At 47.4% G+C, this 23,967-nt stretch overlaps 1 protein-coding gene across 1 annotated transcript in view; it reads right to left on the bottom strand.

Annotated features, from left to right (window-relative positions):
* The window catches only part of LOC311366534 (serine/threonine-protein kinase OSR1-like), a gene marked incomplete at its 3' end in the record, with an annotated part of 54,300 nt that overhangs the window by 4,031 nt on the left and 26,302 nt on the right, over positions 1 to 23,967 (bottom strand). Inside the window, exons 4-13 of the mRNA XM_084485320.1 lie at positions 14,665 to 14,806; positions 7,113 to 7,168; positions 6,242 to 6,351; positions 5,613 to 5,714; positions 5,193 to 5,326; positions 5,004 to 5,052; positions 3,952 to 4,017; positions 3,491 to 3,613; positions 2,632 to 2,709; positions 629 to 664 (exon numbers count right to left, since the gene is read on the bottom strand). Of these exons, the coding sequence (XP_084341446.1) occupies positions 629 to 664; positions 2,632 to 2,709; positions 3,491 to 3,613; positions 3,952 to 4,017; positions 5,004 to 5,052; positions 5,193 to 5,326; positions 5,613 to 5,714; positions 6,242 to 6,351; positions 7,113 to 7,168; positions 14,665 to 14,806 (896 nt within the window). The remainder of the gene's footprint in view (positions 1 to 628; positions 665 to 2,631; positions 2,710 to 3,490; positions 3,614 to 3,951; positions 4,018 to 5,003; positions 5,053 to 5,192; positions 5,327 to 5,612; positions 5,715 to 6,241; positions 6,352 to 7,112; positions 7,169 to 14,664; positions 14,807 to 23,967) is intronic.

The raw sequence follows: 23,967 nt of genomic DNA, 5'->3' as shown, positions 1-23,967 counted from the left end.
TATATAAATTCTAAAATAACCATTTAAAATATGTAGATAAATTATATTTTGTTTATCGTAGACAAAAATCTGAAATCTTAATCATGAGACAAAACATCTTAGACAAAACATCATAGTTGGTTTGCTAACATTTGTAATACCAGGCATGATTCAACCCAGCAGGTACCCTGGAAATCCAGAGTTCTCGCGAGAACACAATTTGAATTAGCTCAGCGAGTCACTCTGGAAACGAGCAATATACTCACTCCCCGATTGCCCTGGCCCAAAACATTAACCAATCACATCTGTGTATCTGATATAGGCGGGCCAAAAGTGTTGCTGTTTTACCAATTGGATACGGCAAGTTTTATCTATTGGTGGTCTGGATACGGTCTGGATACATCACCCCTCGTATTCTTCTGATTGGTCGTAGTGTTATCCAATTGCATGCAGTAATATTTTCAGATGCACGCTTGGTTCCGCCCCTGAAGTTGGGTCATTTTCATTACTTGTTGCCAGACCCTACATCTTTCTAGATGTGGGTCTGGATTTCCAGGCTACCCAGCAGGTTTAAATGTACACTGAATGGATTCAGTGAGAGATGTTAACCGAATGGGACATCATCATCATTATTATTGTTAACACCCACCTCAGAACTTTCGGATCCCTCCTTAACTCTGGGCGACTAGGAGAAACAGATAAAGGTATGTTTAGAAACTAGTCTTCTCGTACACCCAAAAACAAGCTGACCATAACTTGAAGAGAGAATGAGAGACACACACACAGATGTATGTGTGCACACAGACGTACACGCAACATAAAGAAATTATTTCGTCAACTTTTGCCACTTGTTTAGACAGCGTCTGACTGCCTGCATAGTCAACTTTTTGTTTTGTAACTGTAAAATCTTTTACAGTTGGGATATTTTCATTTATTTGGGACAATGCACAATATATAATTGAGCCAGATTATAGCCACAAGGCTAATTTCCATCTGTTGATACGATTCTGTAACCTACATTATGTGATTTAAAAAGCTTCAATTCTTATTTTGAAGTGTGCATAAATATTAATTCAAGTGTGGCATTTCAGTGCCCCAATAACACTGTCAAATGTGTAAAAGTACTGTATTTTGAGATTTGAGATCTAAACGAATGACAACTGGCAACAAATCAGAGCATTTTGTTTGATTGGCTTGAAAAAAACTCAACACAGAAGAAGCAGAATTATTTGAAAGACAAAGGGTGATCACACAATTATACGGTCGTATTCCAACCGTCTGCGAAGGAAAGCCAGCAGAGACTGAATGGGTCTAGTGAACGGTCTCACTTCTGATCACTGGTCAGGGAACTGAATGCAGTTTCAAAATGGAGACAAACTCGGGTCACTTTATAGCTTAGCAGTGTGATATCCTACGTAACGGTGTGAGGTTGCGAAAAAGGCTGTCAACTGTTTCCATACCATTTTGGTTTGAAGTCAGTTTTTATGCGTCAGTGCAACAGACAGTGAGGCACAGTAATAGCACTTAGGTTTCTCCAGAAACCAGAAACCGTTTCTGGTAGTTACTTATACCAGTAGTAATTCCTAAAAACTGTTCATCATGATGAATCATTCATCAAGCCATGATAGAAACAGAGCTACACATGGGGAGAGGAACTGCATCTGGCAGAGCCTGTGAAGGATGTGATTCATCAAGGAAACCAAACATCAAATCAGGGGTTAAAGATCATCTTAATTCATTAGAGAGTCATTGGTCCACTCAGGTTAATCAGTAATGCATTGTGGGTTTTGATTAGGACTTTTGATTAAGGTCAGTAGAAGCTACTGCAAACGTGATTGAAGAATAGAAATACACATGGCTTCCAGGAATGGGACCCCACCCTGATCTCAGCTGGTTTACACACACCCACGCAGGCTTTCTGAGAGCTTGTGAACATTTGAAACTTGCATCCAATGTTACCGTGGTGTGCAAATGCAAATCCAAATGATCTATGCTGACGCCAACATATACATGCGCTAGGCTAGCCCTGGAACTATGAGCACAGAGGTTCTGTCTGTCTCCGACCTGGGGAGCATTCTGTTCTTCCCCAACTAGGGACTTGTGATCATTCACTGGCTGTCCTCCGTGCCCTGGTGACAGACTTTGACATTCTTCACTTTTACGACTGAACCAAACCCATTGTCTATTTGGACTGGAGCTAGCTAGAAACGACTGTCGAAAAGTATAAATGACTGGAGTTACAAAATGATGGATAAAGACATTCCTAGGTTAGCAAGAAGCACACAGAAATCAGAGGCTAACCCTTGAAGAGCTTTTAACCACCTGTACCTCACAGCTTGCCAGAACCTACAGTCTCTCTGTCTCTCTACCTCTCTGTCCATGTCTCTCTCTATGGCTCTGTCAACCTCTACCACTCTTCCTCTCTCCCCAAGTCTCTCTCTCCATGTCTTGGTCTACCTGTCTTCCTCTCTCCCCATGCCTCTACTGTTCCTCTCTCCCCATGTCTCTCTCTCCATGCCTGCCCCTATCCATGTCTCTGGCCCGCTCTCCTCCTATGCTTGTGTGGGTGAATGTGTTCCTGTCCTGGTGGGACCAAGAGAGTCCCTTCCTTGTTAGGGACAGCCATGTGTATTGTGTTGGCAGAAGGACAACCCTGGCCGTGGGCAGCTCGAGCGGGAAGGAGAAGCGCACTTGTCGCCTGGGCGCACAAACAGCCTTCGACTGCTGCTCCTTCGCCGGACACAAGATCATAAACACACACACACACACACACACACACACACACACACATAGTGGGAGACTCAGTGGAGAGAACACAACAAGAGACATGGTGGTGAACACACTGACATGTGACAGACACTAGAGAGGAGCATGGAAATGCTGGGAGTGGAAGTGGAACTGGTGATATGAGGACAGTTGTGACATTATGAGGACATCTTTCATAAGTGATTGTGAATCAGATTATAGAGTGTGGGTGCATGCTTTATCGGGTGCTAATGCACCAGGAGGAGTAGGTGGAGAAAGAGAGGCAAAAGAGGAGGTGGAGGAGGCTGGAGGAGGAGAAAGAGGTGGATGAGGAGAGGGAGAAAGTAGAGGAGGGGGGGGGGAGGAGAAGAAAGATGAGCAGAAAAGGAGGAAGAGGTGGAGGAGGAGGTGGATGAGAGAGGAAGAGCAGAAAAAGGAGGAGTGGGAAAAAGGGAAGGAAAAAGAGGATAAGCTGAAAATATAGTGGAAGGAAGAGGCTGAGTAAGAAAAGGAGGAGAGGAGAGGAAGAAGAGGTGGAGGAGAAGGAGAGGAAGAGTTGGAGGAGGAGAAGAAGAGGTGGAGAAGGAGGAGAGGAAGAAGAGGTGGAGAAGGAGGAGAGGAAGAAGAGGAGGAGGAGGAGAGGAAGAAGAGGTGGCGGAGGAGAAGGAGAGGAAGAGGTGAAGGTGGAGGAGAGGAAGAAGAGGTGGAGAAGGAGGTGTAGGAGGAGGTGAATGAGGAGGAGGACCAGCTCGGTGGCAGGGCTCACCCTCAAGGCGGCGACGGCAGCCTTGCCCTCCTCACTCTCCACATCCAGCTCCTCGTCACTCCACTCCCACTCGCCGTCCTCCGTCTTGTGGAGCCTCCCACTGGAGCCAGGGACCCGGCGCACCTGGATCCCCCCCCAAACACACACACACACGTCAGTTTGTGAGGATTAACTGCCTTTTTCATAGAACATGTATCAAGGATGAGCTTCTGGTTTCTTTGTTGTGATGTAGGTCATCTTTAATGTAACCTTACTGACTGGCTCTTACCTTTGTTGTGATGTAGGTCATCTTTAAGGTAACCTACTGACTGGCTCTTACCTTTGTTGTGATGTAGGTCATCTTTAAGGTAACCTACTGACTGGCTCTTACCTTTGTGGTTTAGGTCGTCTTTAATGTAAGCTTACTGACTGGCTCTTACTTTTGTGGTTTAGGTGGTCTTTAATGTAACCTTGGCTCTTACCTTTTTCGACCGCTCTGTTATTGTTGGTGCTCTTTGAAGTAACCTCTCCTGCAAGTATTCGTTGTTCTGCCAAAAAACAAGGAGAATGGATTAATTTTACATGTAATGGGACAGCTGGATCAATAGGGAAACAATAACCACCGTTTCAAAGCATCAAATCGTGGAATATATAATGATGCATTTCCCCCCAATAAAGGATTAGGGAGAGGGAACTTGGAATGTCCTCAATTCAGTGGTGGTAGCTGAGAGCAGCACGCCCTCATCATCTTCGGAACTGCTGGGGAAATGCTGACAAATGCTGCCCTCTGTTGTGCATTGTTAGTACTGCGGCTGTGTCACGTAAGGTCTTTTACTAAAACCAAAGAGGCTGGACTGGGCTGTGATAAAGCTGAGCCAGAGCTATCGTTGTTCCCCAAGCTACAAATAGATCAAGCTCTGGCCAATCAGCCACAGAATGCAGTGACAACCTCAGCAGTGGATAAAGTACACTGACAAGATGGATGACAAGCACAATGGAACAATTCTGACTGCCACCACGACACACGGAAAAGGCAACTCAGGATTGGGTTGGAATGTCACAAATATGAGGAGCACTTGTCTGGTTTGTTAAAGAGAAATTATTTAACTGATATAAAAGTTATGATGTGATCTATGATGATAAATCATGTGTGGTCTGTGCCATCGCAAGATGGTAATTTGAGGATGGTAAATGCGTATGTTTGTAAGTTAGGGTCAAGGTAGATCTAAGATTATGTGATTATTGTTATAATTTTATTCTGATTATAATATAGAATACCAGTATAATGGTAATGTTAAGATGACATTATTTGTCACCATCAAGCTGAATAAAATGATATATATGTAATGATATCATTACCCTGATCTGACCTGGTGGAGTGGAGATAGAAGCACTAAAGAACATTCATGTTTAGTGGCTTTGGTGGATGTTCTGCTGGAGCCTCACCACCGGGACGGACTATTCATCACGCAGAGACTGACTCAGGATGAGGGGAGTCTGCATGAATCAGGGACCAGAGGGGACTCACACCTACCTTTGCTTTCTGGAAGAACTTGTTCTTCAGCAGCTCTGCGGACGTCGGCCTGGAGAAGGAAGGGGAACCAGGCCAGTCAGCACCTTCAGCCAATTGAAGGGCTGCAAAACGTTTCTAGAGTATGAGAATACTGGGTATTTTCTCTGAGGGGTTCATCATATGATATGTAACTGGGCTCATGTTTTAGACCTTTTCTCTGGCTCCTTCTGAAGACATAGGGAGATCATCTTCCTGAAGGATTTTCCATATTTCTTCACCATCTCCTTGTCTGTGATGCCCGTCTCCAGACCTGGGGGGTCGTTCTGCAGGGTCAACATCAGCACCTGAACACACACACACACACACACACACACACACACAAATATATGAGTGAATAGATAAATAAACATTCTTATCCATCAGTTGTTCAAGTCAGATACACGTAGCATTAAGCGGTGTGGCCATTAAAACATACAATACAGGTATATGACAGATGATCTTATTCCACGTAGTGGTGTCTAGGATGGGGTGTGAGATGGTGTGTAAGTGTGTAATGGTGTGTCATGGTGTGTATGATGGTGTCTAATGATGATGTGTAATGGTGTGTAAGATGGGGCAGTCCTGCCTCACCTTCATGGGCGGGTACTTGTGATAGGGCGCAGCGCCGGTGGCAAGCTCGATGGCTGTGATGCCGAAGCTCCAGATGTCTGCTTTAAAGTCGTAACCCCTCACCTGCAGAGGAGGAGATTAAGCTCCAGAAACTACTCCTGATTCACTCTCAGACCTCACTGTAAGACACACAGCCACTTGAGAGGACATTCTGCATTTTATTCCGCTCTCTTACTTTTTATTTGACCTTTTGTATATATATATATATATATATATATATTTTTTTTTTTTTCTTCATTGTTTTAGTCGGATGGACATTCCTTCTTCATTCATTGGTTGATATATTCATATTTAATTCTATATTTACATATTTATATGTGTTCTGCGTGTACTAGGTGTAGTGAGTCAGGGTCATTTCATTGTCCCACCTTGTTATACTATAGTGAAACTCTGGCATACTTCTACCAGCTCATCTGTGAGTACTGATCAAGTATCACAGAGACACACAAAGAGTCCCACTGAAGCACACAAGCCAGGAGCCACAGAGCTCATGACCCACATCACAGTTCTGCAGGAGCCCCTCACACTCCAAAAGGGTCCCAGCTGCAACTGGTAAATGATTATCCAGTTGCCATGGTGACGGCGCTCACCTGCTCCATGACCTCGGGAGCCATCCAGCACGGCGTTCCCACGAAAGTCTTGCGCACCTTATTCCTGGTGATGTCCCCGCCGGTCGCCAGGAAGGCACTGACGCCGAAGTCTAGGGAGGAGCAGAGGCCACGCCAATCAGGATACAATCACAGGCAGACCCAGAGGCCACGCCCATCAGAATATAAACACAGGCAGACACAGAGGCCACGCCGGCCATGCCCATCAGGATACAAACACGAGACACAGAGGCCACGCCCATCAGGATACAAACACAAGAGACACAGAGGCCACGCCCATCAGGATACAAACACAAGAGACACAGAGGCCACGCCCATCAGGATACAAACACGAGACACAGAGGCCACGCCCATCAGGATACAAACACGAGACACAGAGGCCACGCCCATCAGGATACAAACACGAGACACAGAGGCCACGCCCATCAGGATACAAACACAAGAGACACAGAGGCCACGCCTATCAGATAACAAACACAAGGAAACACGTCGTTGTGGACGGACCACGGTTTAGTTACTCTGCTTTAGGGGGCTAGGGGTTGGACCACGGTTTAGTGACTTTGCTTTAGGGGGCTGGGGGTTGGACATGAAGCATCTGCAGCAGAAGGCAGGGACTTGTTCCCGCTGGAGTTTGGCGAGTTATCTTTGCTCTTTTCAGAGCTCAAGGGTCAGGGGGAGCCATCGACTTGTGGCCCTGCAAAGCTCTGGAAACTCTAATAAAGAGGTCAATAAAGTGAATAAGTTTAAATATCCTTCCAAACCATAATGGATTAGGGCACGTTGGGTAAAGAGAGCTCATCGTGGGTCAGAGAGGTCACACTGCATGGTGTTGAAGGGCTTCCTGAATACATACCTGCGATCTGCACGGAGCCATCTTCTCCCAACAGAATGTTCCCCGCCTTCAAGTCCCTAACGAAAGAAGAATAAAGGGAGGATTGAACTGCATGTGTACCTTATCGTTCGTGAACATTCGTTACTCCTGTTCATCCAAGACCTTTAGCATTTGATCAGCGTTGGGTGAACTGCAAACGTTTGAGAAGGGGTATTCCTTTACTTTTAGAGGAAACTCATTTGGCCGTTACCAAAGACAACACCAGGGTTGTGTGCTCACAACAACCTTGTGTCCCTCGCATCCATCACATCTTAACATTCAAACAGCTTTTAAACGGTGTTCCTCTCCTTCATCATCTTTATTCTGCTGACACTCTCACTGTTTAGCCCACAGACGTTGACCGTCCCTGGCATCAAACCTGCGGCCCATTGTATATACTACAGTGACTCCAGCACAGCACCAACACTGAGTCGCAGTGATGCAGGCCATCGCCGTACCTGTTGCACATATGTCAGGTTGACATTTGAGGCTTGACCTTTCACACTCACACACATCACACAGGTGTGTTCACAAACAACAAAAGGACCCTCATTTAGGTGCAGCAGACTCTGCCCGAGTGACGTGAATTTCAACCTTTAAAACGGGCAGCAGCATCAAAGATTAAACAGCGACGCACAGGGCGGCCGTTTCCCTTAGCGCTTTGGTCAACATTCACTCCGCTCCCGACGGCTGCTGCTTCATTTCCTCTCCTCATCTAAACTTTATTAGTGTCCAGAGCACGCTCCGCTTCAACTCCTCCTCACTGCTTTGACCCCCCCTGGTGGCCTTAAGAGGGCTCCTGTCTGCACACACACATGCAATTGCACACACATGCAATTGCGCGCACACACACACACACACACACACACACCTCCTGAAAGGCAGACAGAGACACGATGCTCTTGCACACACCGCCAGTGCCTCATCACCCAGACATAGTCGTCATGGCAACAGACTTGCCGCCAAAGAGATAAAGCATGAGTAAGACTCACGCCAAAGGCGAGGAAATCGCAAAAAAAAGCAATGATAGAAGCAGTGTCACATTTCAGCTGGAAGTCACTTCTCACGGCGCCGTCGTGGACCCACTGTCTGGGACGACTGGGGAAACCCCTTAATGATTCATAAGTCTAGTGTAGACCTGTAGGCCTCCTACAGTAAAACCCCTTAATGTTTCATAGTCTAGTGTAGACCTGTAGGCCTCCTACAGTAAAACCCCTTAATGTTTCATAGTCTAGTGTAGACCTGTAGGCCTCCTACAGTAAAACCCCTTAATGATTCATAGTCCAGGCCTCCTAAAGTAAAACACCTTCACCCCTGCCTGCTCATAGCTAGAAATATAATTTGTAATTCCCTTTGGATAAAGGTGACTGCTAAATGATCAATGAATTAAAATAAAAATAATTCAAATTTGTTAATAATAGTCATTATTATAATATCATATTAATATTATTGTTATCATATTGACCATTTTCACAGAGAATTTGTACGTAAAAGTGCACCTCCTTCTTGTAAACAGGAGGGGGCACTAGAATTGAATGCCCTATCAAATGCAGCTGGATTAGAAAGTCTTCTGGACCACTCCTGTAAACACGTGGTCTGAGAGGAAGTGACAGAGTCCCTTTGAGAGTGTGGTATGGGATGAGACAGAAGACACTTCAGAGCTTCAGGTAACCATGCCTGTCAACCCAACACCAGCCCAGAGACATCATCTGGTCCACACAACACCAGAGACATCTGATCAACACAACACCAGAGACATCATCTGGTCCACACAACACCAGTCCAGAGACATCATCTGGTCCATACAGATACACACACACCCATTGTCACATATAAAGTAGACAAACATGCATTCAAACATAGATACAAACTGATAAAATGTGTAGTAAAACACCCTCACAAATATCAGTAATATCAGTATCAGTAATAGTGCAGTAAAAATACCAACAATCAATAGATCTCACAGGGCCTTGGGGTAGGGTGGGGAGGGGTGCGGCATCGGGCCTGTTGCAAGGAATGCGGTGTTTGCATTGGGAGATATGACGATAAGCACTGAAACCTGCTGACGGCTCATACAGCCACCGGAACCCAAATGGACAACTCACCCCCAGTCAGAGCAGATGGTCGGGGACAAGGCCTCTACTGGAAGACCCCATCACCTTCTGTGTTGTGTTTAATAGGTCCCACTTCCCCTAAATTGTACAGTCATTATGATTGGATGTGATACATTGCCCCTAAACTCTACCAGACAGTTGGTAAAAAAAAGAAAGAGCAAGATGGCTGCAGAGCAGTATTCACTGTGTGCTAATCCTGTGTTGAAACACGCTGCAGAGAAACACGCTAACATGCTGTACAGGAACACGCTAACACGCTGCAGAGAAACTCCACAACCTGAACAAAGTATACAACCATAAAGTAAAGAACCCTTTTACGTTAGATGTAGCCTAGTCGTAAAGGTCAACATACATCCGCTGTACAGGAACACGCTCATACACTGTAGAAGAACACGCTAACACGCTGTAGAGGAACACGCTAACACGCTGTAGAGAAACACGCTAACACGCTGTAGAGAAACATGCTAACACGCTGTACAGGAACACGCTCATACACTGTAGAGGAACACGCTAACGCGCTGTAGAGGAACACGCTAACACGCTGTACAGGAACACGCTAAGATGCTGTAAAGGAACACGCTAACACGCTGTAGAGGAACAAGCTACAGGGCTCTCAAGTTTTGAAGACAGGCAAGAGTGACATTCCCCCCCCCCCCCCCCCCCGCTCCAGTCGTATGTTCACCACTGCGGGAATGGGGGTGTTTCATTAATATTATTATTAGTGTTTTTGTTGTTATTTTTGACCCATGGCACTGACAATTCAACCAAATACAAAGTATTTATTACATTTACGCATGTGTTTGTGCGGGTGTGTGTGTTAGCAGAGTCATAAACCCAGGATATGCTTTATTTTCATTGGTTGCTGCGTTAAATCTTACCCATATACAATAGTGCTATTTTCTGATAGGCTATTGTGTAGCCCCTTTCTTTTTTTGATTGGCTGATAAGTGGCAGGCTCGACTTAGAAATCCAGGCAATACATGCTTGATTCCTCCATAGTGAGAGCGGCGCGGCCAGAGAAATATTGGGTGCTGCGGCATATTAAATATAGCCTCGTTTTTTCCAATGTGAGAAATACAATGTGTGGCGGGAGTGCGTGACAAAAGACCGAAATGAGTGACCGTCACGCTCAATGAGTGACACTTGAGAGCCCTGCATGCTTACATGCTTCAGAGGAACATGCTAGCGTGCTAGCATGTTCCTCTGCAGCATGTTAGCATGTTCCTCTACAGGGGTGTTGTTGTCAGTATTCAGTATTCAGGCTACTGCATAAGATGAGCCAGAATGGCATTTCATTTTTATCGGTACAAATGTTCAGAAGTAATATTAAGTTTCAGTATTTAATATATAAATAGCAATATGATCTGTTCATTACAAAATGGGTAGTTTTCTCCCCACTATGGACAAAAGAAATGCAGTACCTTGCATGAAGCAAGTTCCTAAATTTCACATTTAGCTTCTTAAGCTTATATATATATAAATAGCAATATGATCTGTTGATTACAAAATGTGTTTTCCCTACTATGAACAAAATAACATAATTTGAATAATGCTGTGATATGTAAGAAAACATGTAATGAAAACCTTAATTCTTATTGTTAACATGAATTGAAATACTATTTCAAATTGATGATGTGATTTTTTTGGCCTGATACATTTGCCTTAATAAAAGGCCTTAAATTGGCAGTATTTTGGCTTTGGTTCCCTTTTGACACTTCAAGGTAGATCTTTCCTTTGATCAGGGCCGAGGTCAGGGATCTTGGGCTCAAAAAGGTTGGTGACCACTGCTGTAAGATAAGGCAGCATCACATCTGGCTAGCCCATGACAAGCCAAACTCACTGGCTAGTGTATAACAAATTTACATCACAACTAGCTTCCTATGATAAGCTTACATATCACATCTGGCTAGCGCACACGCACACACACAGATCACCGAACACCCCTGTACCCACCCACCCACCAACATCTACACACACACACACACACACACACACACACACACACACACACACACACACACACACACACACACACACACACACACACACACACACACACACACACACACACACACACACACACACACACACACACACAGTGATTTAGTGGTTGGAGCTGGTTGGAGCCCTAAAATTCTGACACATTTGTAGTATCAGTGGGGAGGGATTTGACCTTGGTAGGGATTTGTCCGTGGGAGGGATTTGACCTTGGCAAGGTTTATTGTTCATTACGACAGAATGCTCTGAGCTGTATGGTTTCTAGATCAACCCCCACAGCTTCATTGAGCTAACCCAATGTTGTGCACACAGAGCAGCACTTATTTACCCTCCCTCCCTGGCATCGTTCCACTAGCAGCTGGCTGCGGGTTCCACCAGCGCCACGGCGCAGAGAGGTCGCCCTCAGTGTCTAGTCAGGACGTCACCCTCACCGGCCGGGTCAGGAGGTCAGGAGGTCGCCCTCACCACCTGGTCAGGAGGTCATGAGGTCGCCCTCACCAGGCGGGTCAGGAGGTCATGAGGTCGCCCTCACCACCTGGTCAGGAGGTCATGAGGTCGCCCTCACCAGGCGGGTCAGGAGGTCATGAGGTCGCCCTCACCAGGCGGGTCAGGAGGTCAGGAGGTCGCCCTCACCAGGCGGGTCAGGAGGTCAGGAGGTCGCCCTCACCAGGCGGGTCAGGAGGTCATGAGGTCGCCCTCACCAGGCGGGTCAGGAGGTCATGAGGTCGCCCTCACCAGGCGGGTCAGGAGGTCATGAGGTCGCCCTCACCAGGCGGGTCAGGAGGTCATGAGGTCGCCCTCACCAGGCGGGTCAGGAGGTCAGGATGTCGCCCTCACCAGGGGGGTCAGGAGGTCAGGAGGTCATGAGGTCGCCCTCACCAGGCGGGTCAGGAGGTCAGGATGTCGCCCTCACCAGGGGGGTCAGGAGGTCAGGAGGTCGCCCTCACCAGGGGGGTCAGGAGGTCAGGAGGTCGCCCTCACCAGGGGGGTCAGGAGGTCACCCCAGGGGAACCAGTGTCCCTCGAGGATGGAGAAAGGAGGAGACATAGTGGGCGTCTTCTCGGACCCCTTTGAACGCCAAGGTGCTAAACTTTGCTGGCCTGTGGTGAATGTATTGTGCTGGGCCCCCGGCCCTCAAGGTCAGTGTTGATACAGACTCATTAGGAAGCACAATACTAGCAGTGTGGGCGGGTCGTGTTTCATGTCTGGTGACAACAGGGATACACAGAAGTTACAAGGAAATGGAAAACTATCAAAGTGTAGTGAAACTGCACTACATGATGACACGCTGAAGAAGAGAGAGGAGGGAGGCTGAAGGACTCCAAGCTAAAGATGCAGGTAGCATACCTTTTAACATAGCTCTGAGGTTCATATGTGTGTATGTGCCAGTATCAGTTTGTGTTTGAATGTGTGTGTGTGTGTGTGTGTGTGCCTGCGTGTACAGCCTGTGTGTGTGTGTGTGCGCGTGCGTGCATGCATGTGTGCGTGCGTGCGTGCGTGCGTGCGTGCGTGCGTGCGTGCGTGCGTGCGTGCGTGCGTGCGTGCGTGCGTGCGTGTGTGTGTGTGTGCGTGCACACGTGTGTGTATAAGCATAGATTCTGGTCGGTCGTTTGATTGGTCAGCCCATACTGGCGTTCCTTAATAAGTAGGAAGGGCTCATATGAGGGGACATATGCAGACCAATATGTATTATTGAATTAAAGATCCTATGGCATGCTACTTCATGGATGCTTTATATAGGTGTTAGGGGGCCCCTAATACAGTACTTGAAGACGTTCAAGAAATTCAGCCTTGGTGCAGAAATACAGCGACTATGAGCCAGTCCCACAATGAGCTTTCCACAAATGTGCCGTTTTTCAGAGGCGGGTCAAGGTGGAGGGTGGGGGTGTGGCCCTGAGCAGCTTGCGGCCACGGTACCATGCACTAGTGTTGACAGTGGAACACTGAACACTCCAGGTGCTCCGGCAGGAGTCCTGGAGCTCTATATCTAAATAATATCATATTATATTTAGATATCTATATAATATAATATATATTATCATGGCCAAAAGCTGTGTGTGCCTCGGGATGATGTTATGAATCTGCGTCGGGTTCTCCGACGTCTCTGGTTCTTCCACTTTCATGTCAATCTTAAGTACAGACTGAACCGCGAAATGGAGGAGAAAGGGATTGTTGCCCGCGACTGTTGCCCGCGATTGTCTCCTGCCAGAGCCCCGCTGCCATGCGGAAAAAAAATCCTTCTCAACCATGGCCGAGATAACCCCCACTACGAGTCTCGTTGTGGAAATACAAGAGACGTCAGAGAACCCGACACGGTCTAGTCTTTTCACCAAATGGGAGCTTTACACAAGCTTGCGTTCTGTTGCATGGTATGCACCACAACACCAACCGCAGAACGGTTAACCAAATAACAAAGAAGGGTACAACACTTGCGTTACAGTGTGTGTATTCACACAAACACATGTGGCGCTCGCACAGTCGTAGCTCATTGTCTCATTGGCAGGCCAAATTCTCTGGGCGGGCCAAGCAGAGAAAGGGAAGGTAACCTGGCCCCTTATGACGACATATGGGGCCAAATTCCAAATCTGCGCGTTTGAGCTTTCATTTTTTCAAAGGCGGAGCAGTATACATAGTGCTCCGTAAGACTGGAGGTCAAAACACCTACCATCTACAACCTCATTCACACCGTGTCAATAAAGTTGTTAGAAAGGGCAAAAATAAAGTATGTTTTCATTCTGAAATGGTGGCATGTTGTCTGAGACACTCTACTCTGGTGGTGAGTGTGTGAGGTCGGCCCCTTGGCCCGCAGCCTCATCCATAGTGAGCCAAATAACCACAGAACCAGAGTCTGTGCTCCTCCTCTGGTGTGTGAGCTGCTTCACACTGAGGCTCTGCCCTAACCCAGCTGGATCCCAGAGGGGATCTGAATCCAGCTGGACTCAGACCCAGAGGGGATATGAACCCTGCTGGACTCAGACCCAGAGGGGATATGAACCCTTCTGGACTCAGACCCAGAGGGGATATGAACCTGGAGTCTGACCCAGAGGAATTCTGAACCCAGCTGGACTCAGAGCCAGAGGGGAACTGAACGCAGCTGGACTCAGACCCAAAGGGGATTGGAACCCATCTAGACTCAGTCCAAGAGCGGATCTGAACCGAGCTGGACTTAGAGCCAGAGGGGAACTGAACGCAGCTGGACTCAGACCCAGAGGGGATCTGAACCCAGCTGGACTCAGAGCAAGAGTGGATCTGAAACACACTGACAAGCACCAAGCACCAGTAATTGTGGCCCATTGAGTTCATCCCAAGATAACCTGCCTGTTTCTTTTCATGGCTGACTCACGACTGACTGGTGGAAGAGTGGTGGGGGACCAGGAGGTCTCTGATGGACCCCCGCCCCAGTGTATCCGGCTGCATGGTACCTGTGGATCTGTCCGTTCTTGTGCACATACTCCAGCCCCAGCAGCACCTCCTTCAGCATGGTGGCGATGCTGGCCTCGTCCAGGACGCCCGTCTTGTGCTCCCCGCGAGAGATGATGTGCTTGATCACATCCAGCATGGACCCTGCAGGAGCAGAGCACACGGGTCAGAATACACACACACACAGGTCAGAATACACAAACACACACACACACACACACACACACACACACACACACACAGGTCAGAATAGAGAGAATACAGAGGCCCGTTGGTCAGTAGATGTGACCTCTGACCCGTCTCTGGGGAGACGTCTGAGGGGAACAGGGGAGCAGAACCGGCCTACTGACCAGCACCTTCTAATGGGTGAGCAGGCACTTCAAAGAGACCTGATGACCTCAGAGGTCAGTAGATGAACAGCCTCCTCCCCAGGGGCTGAGCGGGACGATGAGGAGATGAACCGCAGGAGGCCTAGCCTGCTGTACCCCCACCTTACACAACCACTACACTTCCTGCCCAAGTGGGAGCTAGCCAAGAGCTAGCCAGGACCTAGCACCAAGCTCACCTGAAGCTCATACTGGAGCTGCATGGCATGGAGCTACTGTGTTAGCCCGCTGAGCTTAGCATGGCGTGGAGCTGCAGTGTTAGCCCCTTGAGCTCAGCATGGCGCTAGGCCAATCCACCAAAACAAACCCAACTTCAACTTCATAACAATAATAATATAATAATATCATAACCACATAAATAATAACAAGATTAGAGGTCAATGTTTCCCTCAACCACTGGATCTGTGTCCTGCTGAAAGACAAACAGCTTGTGACCTCAAACAAGGCGTTCATGTATCAGCCATTCACCCTGTCACTAGAAACAAGGTGGCCTGAGGAAGAGGAGGACGAGGAGGACAGGGAGGAAGAGGGGGACGAGCAGGGGTAGGAGGACGAGGAGGAGGACGAGGAGGACAAGGAGGACAAGGAGGAAGAGGAGGACTAAGAAGACGAAGGGGAGGAGGAGGAAGAGGAGGAAGAGGAGGATGGAGGGCAGTTGGGTGTTAACGTATCCGTGAGATTGAGCCCCACATTCATTAGCTGAATGACCATGTCCAGGGTCTAGGTCAGTGAACCCCAATTAGCGGCCCGCGGGCCAGATCCGGCCCGCAGTAGCCAAATGTCCGGCCCGCGCTGACCCAGTGGCATTCACATGTAAAAAAAAATGTTGTTTACAGACTGATGTTATTTGCTACACATATTTTAAAAGTTTAAAACTAATGTCACATATTGTGGTATCACATTTTAAAGCTAACTAACTAAAATCTTCCTGTGTCTCTTAGAGAGGGAGGGAGAGACATATAGAGAGGGGAAGAGAGTGGATGTGAACACACACTGATCTGGATGGATGGCACCAGGCCCAATGCCCTGTTGAAGACACACTGTGCTGATGCTATTTAAGTTTTTATGTTTGGGGCTGCTGCACTGTGTGCGTGTTTGTTTGCTGGACTTTTTGTTTGCTGATGTTCCAGCGGCATTTTAATAAATTAATGGTAGGTTTTGGACAAATTTTGTTTCAAGAGAGCATTATTGTGTGACTCCTAACACAGGGTATTTTCAACTACTACTAATAATTATAGTAATGATAATTAAAGCAAAATGTGCACATAAAAATGGTGAATTAAATTTTTTTAACGATATATCGGCCCTTGGCGTGGCATGCTTGACCAAATTTGGCCCTCTGGCAAAACTAATTGGGGAACCCTGGTCTAGGTGGTCCAAGGTCTAGGTGTCAGACAGACATTCCCTGTGTGATAGGCTGTATGCCGGGGCGACGGCTCAATGAAAAGGGGGGAATGGTGTCGGGGAGCTGATCTGTGTGTGTGTGTGTGTGTGTGTGTGTGTGTGTGTGTGTGTGTGTGTGTGTGTGTGTGTGTGTGTGTGTGTGTGTGTGTGTGTGTGTGTGTGAGTTAGTTACACTGTTCTCCATGGGGACCAGAAAGTGCTGAGGTTTCACAACACAGCCTCCCTCGCTCGCACCCTGTCCCAGAAAACGAACCGCCACGGAGCTCGCTGAGCAGAGACAAAACAACACCGCCAAACAAAGCTCAACACGGCCTGTGTGCAGAACACACACACCACCACCACACGGTCACGCACACAAACACACAAAGGAACCACAGGGGCTGGATGCTGTGCCAGCGTCGGCCAGGGGCCAAATGTGAGGCTGGGTGTGACGGAGGCTGGGTGCCAGACAACCAGGACACCAGGATGATATTCAACAGCTCCATCACTTCAGGACCGCTTTCCCCCCTCTCCCAACCAACTCAGAGCAAGCAGCCATCGCACTGCACCCTGGAGCAGATAGTCCAGGATCAGGACCAGGACTAGACCAGGTTTATTCTGAGAGAGAGAAAGAGAAAGAGAGAGAGGACGGAGGAGGACGCTGGGTGTGTGAGGGCAGAATAGAGTGACAAAGCAGAAATGTGTGAGAGCTTAAGTGTTTGAGACGCATAGAGAGAGAGTGCCAATGTGAGAGAGGGAGAGAGAGAGCGCCATGGAGGGAGTGGTAATAAAGCTGGGTTCAACGGGTTTGTGCTGCAGGGAGGCCTCTCGCTCCCTCTCTCTTCCTCTCCCCCTCTCTCTCTCTCTCTCAGAGTAAATAGTAAACCTAGGGAAGCAGACAGAGCATAGAGAGACAGAAATAGAGAACATGATCCAGGGAGACGGAGAGAGAGTCTGAGTCTGCCCCAAGCTGCTGGCTGACTGATCTGTGAAGTCCCATTGAGGAAAGCAGCAGTATCTCCTCCTCCTCCTCCTCTTTATATCTCCCAACCCACCCCATCGGTAGAGGAAAGTAGGGACAGACTGTTTTACTAAAGAGCAACAAGCAGATGAGGGCCAAACGGTCAGTACAGCGGTGTTACTGAGCCCAGAGCTGACTCAGGATCAGCTGTGAACAGTACCGGTGTTAGAGCCCAGAGCTGACTCAGGATCAGCTGTGAACAGTACCGGTGTTACTGAGCCCAGAGCTGACTCAGGATCAGCTGTGGACAGTACCAGCATCACTGAGCCCAGAGCTGACTCAGGATCAGCTGTGGGCAGTACCGGTGTTACTGAGCCCAGAGCTGACTCAGGATCAGCTGTGGGCAGTACCGGTGTTAGAGCCCAGAGCTGACTCAGGATCAGCTGTGGACAGTACCGGTGTTAGAGCCCAGAGCTGACTCAGGATCAGCTGTGGACAGTACCGGTGTCACTGAGCCCAGAGCTGACTCAGGATCAGCTGTAGACAGTACCAGTGTCACTGAGCCCAGAGCTGACTCAGGATCAGCTGTGGACAGTACCGGTGTCACTGAGCCCAGAGCTGACTCAGGATCAGCTGTGGACAGTACCAGTGTCACTGAGCCCAGAGCTGACTCAGGATCAGCTGTGGACAGTACCGGTGTCACTGAGCCCAGAGCTGACTCATGAAGGGAGTTGCAGAAGCAGAGGGGGGTCAAACGGCGTTAAGATGTGAAGAGGTGACGGAGACAGAGATCAAAGATCAAGATGAAACAGATAACGGAGAACAGGGGAAACAGCCGGGGACAGATTCTTTACACTGACACACACTCGCGAACACACAGACACACACACAGACACATACACACACACACAGGAGAACATGTTAACACACATAAACACACACACACTCAGAGAACATGTTAACACACATAAACACACACACTCAGAGAACAAGTTAACACACATAAACACACACACACACACACACACACACTCAGAGTACATGTTAACACATAAACACACACATACACACACTCAGAGAACATGCACACACATGCACACACACATTCTGAGAAAACAGGTTTACAGACACCTGACATAGTCAGTGTGTGAGGTGGTTTCTACAGAGGCCCTGTCCACACGGACAAAAACAATTTTTACCCCCCCCCGTTTTCCTTGGCAGCGTTTCAGGAATTTCTCTGTAATGATGGACTCAAAAATACATCTAGCTGTAAAACACTGTAGTACATATTCCAGGCCTATATGTGCTGCTGTTTCTCTACTAAAAACTTCTACCTTTTTCACCCTGGGACCTGGTATCAAAAAACTGTGTTTGCGGGCACCGAAAACGCCGGGTCCGTCTGGACGGTCGGCCCAAACATACAAGACTTCTGCGTTTTTACACCAAAATCATGTCCATGTGGACGGGGCCTGAATCTTCTGGAAGGTTGTGGGTTCAAATTCCAATGTCTGCAGTCTACCTGTTGACAGCCTTCAACAAGATGCCTAACCCTCCTCAAGGTGTGAACCCCTGTTTAAACTGCATCCATTCAAGTACAAGGAGGGAGGTGTAGTCCCCATGATAACGACCCCACCAACATTAGCCGCTGCTAACGGGCTACACAAGTGGTTAGCATTAGCTCACTGTACAGGCTTCAGGTCAGACGGGAGGCCAGGGGCCCTCGTCGTCATGGAGATGGAGGAGTGGGGAGGTGAGCGCTCACACAGCGGTTAGTAGACTGGGAAACACAGGATGTTCCATCTGCTGTTTCTAAATGATGACATTATTATTGCAGTAACGTGACTATGGCATAGACAACGATTCACCATCATAAAAGACTAACTGAGATACTAAAAAAGGAGGTTTTGGGCCCAGACACTTTAATGACATCTCGACTGTAAGTCCTTGTGGATAAAGCGTCTGCTAAATGACTAAAAAGAACTGCTACGTAGACAGTGGGTCGGGAAACAAGTAAGCCAATACTAGTCAACATGCATTGCTGAACTTAAGTTTTCTGAACTAGCTGACGGGCGAAAACGAGATGCCTAACAAGCATTGCACGACATGACATCTCTATGCTTCAACCAAACCTGACACATTATGTTTTATCAATACACAGCCAGAGAAATATTCAAAGCATTTGACAATCTCACATTGTGTTTCTGGTAATGGTCATCATCATCCATCAGCTATTTCTTTAATCCAAAGCAACACAATGAATTCAGATACATGTCAATGTGTCTGAATTCAGTCACATGACATGTATCCACATTTCACTGAGGTAGGTGGTGCCAAAGTGAGAGCGTGTGGAACTGCATTGTTTTTATTTGTGAGATTGCGGTACAGGTGTGTGGATGTGTTATACACCATATTCACTGCAGCAACTCTACCAGAAATGTGAGTGTATGAGTTTGTAAAATGTCTAATTTGTGCACCTGCAATGAATAATTTGAGAAGGTGTAACTGTTGTGTTGTTTATGGGAGAGCAAACAAATTCTTTTTGCAAATCCTGAATATTTTTTCTCTGTGACGTCAACTTAGTGAGACACGTGTCACGTGTTTCATTTTTATTTTCTACAACTACAACTACGCATCCCCTGTCCCAGGGACCAGTGGTTTGGTCCACTGACACTGTCACACAGGTTGGGGTTCCACATCCTGCTCAAGGACGCCCCACTGCAGGGAGACACAGAACACAGTAATCCACCCACCTCCACCTACCCTTCAAACCCTCACCACCTCCACCTACCTTTCCAACCCTCACCACCTCCACCTACCCTTCAAACCCTCACCACCTCCACCTACCTTTCCAACCCTCACCACCTCCACCTACCCTTCAAACCCTCACGACCTGCACCTACCCTTCAAACTCCCACCACCTGCACCTACCCTTCAAACCCTCACCACCTGCACCTACCCTTCAAACTCCCACCACCTGCACCTACCCTTCAAACCCTCACCACCTGCACGACCCACCCAAAGATTCATACACCTTCAGTTGACACAAGCGAGAGATAGCGAGAGAAAAAGAGAGCGAGTGAGCGAGCGAGAACAAGGTCTGCGGTCTTGGCCATTAGTTAATTTACTTATTTTTGTGTAGGTAATATGTTGTCAAATATGTTTAAACTTAAAGCAATTTTGACAGCCCTAGTGTGTGTGTGTGGGGGGGGGGTCGCGGACAGCAGTGCATGTTAAATTGGGGGTCGCGACTCAAAAAGGTTGAGAACCACTGGGCTAGATGACCTAAAATATCTAATGAACGGATGATAAAGACCCCGATATGATGGCAAGGCTAGCCTTTCGGTGAAGGTCGGGACGGGTTGTATTGCCTTCAAGGGAATTGATGGATTTGCCTATTTTAATGCAGCTGCCGTCACGTAGGTTAATGGTTATGCTGCGGCTCATTTAAAATGTTGGTTACACTCTGCACCGCCCGTTGTTTCACAAGGATTGCAAACTTTGCAATTTACTAAACCAAATAATTGTCTTCTATAACACTGTAAAAAAAAAAAAATATATATATATATATATTTCACGAAGCATCGGAGCGTTCTGATCCGTCTTTTAAGAAACATTGCCGCTGCTTATTTAAGATGCTATGCATAGACTGACTGCACCCACCGTTTTGCTACGATTGCAGAATTTTGCCTTTTATTAAAACATTCTGTTTCTACTATACTAGGCTACAATAAAAGTAGGCAGGCAGGTAGGCCTATTGTTTGATGTCCTTCAGCAGCTTGAACGATTTCGGCAGATGGTTCCCGTAACGTCGCATTGTCAAATTCGAGAATGGTGACATTTGCCACATCTTGCACTGACTGTTTTTGACTTTGATTCATTTTAAAATGTTTAGCTACCCTGTCCTACACCCAAATTAAGGATTGAGTTTGCAATCAGCAAGGCAGATTAACGAGCACAGCGACGCAGGCAGGCTGGAAATGAAAGCACAGCGGCGCCACCCATGTAGAATGACGATTTGGAGCACGGCAACAGCAAATATGTTATTGCGTCAACAAATATCGATATTTATCTTATATCAACATTCTGCTTGAAAATATCGAGATATGACTTTTGTTCCATATCGCCCAGCCCTAGTTACCACCCACATCACCTTTGTGATCTCGGTTTGTGCCGTCGTTGTGTATGAGCGTTATAATGAGCAGTGTTGTATATAAAAGGCACCACACAACGTGGGGTTAGACTGAGCTTAACCCTCAGTGAGACACATCAGAATGGACTGCTTCTCAGACGGAGCTCCACACACCCACACACACCCTAGCGTTAGACTAAGAGCTCCAACCCTCTCTCGGACAGAGCTCCACACGTCCACACACACCGGTGGCTGTTCACTTGGCCGCTCCTCTGCTCAAATTCGCGTCAGGTCACTCCGCTCAATTCCGCTCCCCGCTCCACTTAAAAATCCTCCCACTCCAGTGAAATCGCTCCACCTTGCTCCAATTTAAAAGAGGGAGAAATAATCTACTACGAATTGTCACCTTAAACAGAAAACTTAAATACTAAAGAACTAAGAGCAACGGCAATATATTTCACTCAGAACACACAGAACATTAATGTTACAAGATAGACAAGTGCAACAATGAACAAGCTTGGCAACGTCAATAGGGCATGCCTCAGACTCGTGGTGTGAGCGGTATCGGAGCAAAATTGGAGCGGATCAGAGCAGCCGCTCCGGCCTCGAAATGAAAGCGCTCCGTGCTCAACAAAATTCCATGCGCTCCGCTCCTCGCTCGCTCGCACTCCGCTCACTAGCTCTGGTCCACACACACTGCAGCGTTAGACTACGAGGCCCAACCCTCTCTCAGACGGAGCTCCACACGTCCACACACACCGTAGCATTAGAGATTGTCTTTTCTTTAAAAGGATCACAACTCTTGACTCTTGCTCTGCCTCAGACTGTTGCGGACGTTCGTTCTGTTTCCCGCTCCTCTGTGCTCGTTTCGGTATTTGTCTTTGTGGTGAACGTAAAGCAGGGTCAGCAGTTGGCTATGTAGGGGGGGCGTTCGCACAATCTAGGGGGGCGCTGGGAAAGTGAGAGTTAAAAAAAACAACATGATTTTAAACTTTCATGGTTTTCAAATCTTTTTGGTGCAAAAATAGGCTATAAATATATATATATATATTAATAAATAGCCTATTTTCATTTATGGGTTTCTAACCCCTCTACCGTCTCAGCTACTTTTTACTGTCTATGCTCAGTGTAACAGTGGTCATACAGCGCGGCCCTGCACACGCCCGGACTCCCGTTACATCAGCTATCGTCATGATCTCTATAGTAACGCTGATAAACATAACCAACACAACACAATCAAACATGGCAAAAACAGAGGATCAGGGTAAGGTCAGGAGGGCGTTTGCTCAAAAAAGGTTGAGAACCACTGGTCTAGCACCATCAGCAGATACTTCTTGCAGTTTCATCTTCATCATCACCCCGCCCCCCCCGCTCTCCATCCTCAACTCTCCCTTGTTCCTCAAGAGTAGCACATTATTACCCCTGCTCGACATTAGCCTAAACAGGACGGAGGGGCCGGAGAGCTCAGGAGAGCTGTGGAAATTAGCTGTGCGTGTGCACAGGACACAATGAGGCTCAGCTCTGTCAGCTTGCCTGCATCCCACTCTACCAGCAGCAGCCCTCCATAGGCTTTCCTCTGGTCTCCACTCAGAGGGACAAGAGTGTGTTTTATGCAAACTCCATGACAAGACCCTGTTCTCCTTCCAGCTCACTTAGCTGACATGATGAACTGAAGAGTGGAAGCTGACTGACCCTGCGGCTAAAGACGACAACCTTACAAGCTGGCAACCAACCAACCAGTCAGAAAACAAGAATCGCAACTCACGGTTCTATCAATGTTTTCGAACTGCTGAACCAAGGAATCCAATCGGCAGACCAAGAATAACAAGGCCAGTGACTCTTCATTCTGGTTGGCTGCTATGGGAATACTGGTCAGGAGGAGGCCGGATAGTGTTTCAGGAAACACTGCACTCTTTTGTCTGTCTAGGACAGGGGTGGGGAACCTTTTTGACATCAAGGGCCGTATCAATTTTTGTAACTTGTTTCAGGGGCCGCACTCTATTTTAGGCCTATAAAAATAACTCACTCACCATATAACTTGCATGCACAACTGTTTTCTCTCTCTAAATAAGAGGGGTATTCCATCAAAGTTGCTAATGAAAGCAGCCCTTAGTTGATTAAGCCCAGTTAGAACTAGCACCAACTTCCACTTGAGGCATAAGCCGTTCCATCAACGCAGTTCAGCTGCGTCTTGCTCAGGTTAGTTCAAACCAGGCTTACATTATTGTGGATTAGGCACGTTCACGAGATATGTAACCAGCCCAGAACCGTGAATGTCGAATCATGGATCAAATGTCCAAAAAGGACAGAGCGGGATCTTTTCCAGCGGTGAACAGAAGCTGCTTGTGGAGGTATGAAGAGTACAAGCATATAATAACTCAAAAAAGGGAACACCGTAACCATTAATAAAAACAGGGAGGCTGCCTGGCAAAAAAATTGCCGATCT

Source organism: Micromesistius poutassou, assembly GCF_964030765.1.
Source record: "Micromesistius poutassou genome assembly, chromosome: 21".
Lineage (NCBI taxonomy): Eukaryota > Metazoa > Chordata > Actinopteri > Gadiformes > Gadidae > Micromesistius > Micromesistius poutassou.
The sequence above is the reverse complement of the archived record's forward strand: the minus strand, read 5'-3'. Positions and strand labels throughout refer to the sequence as shown.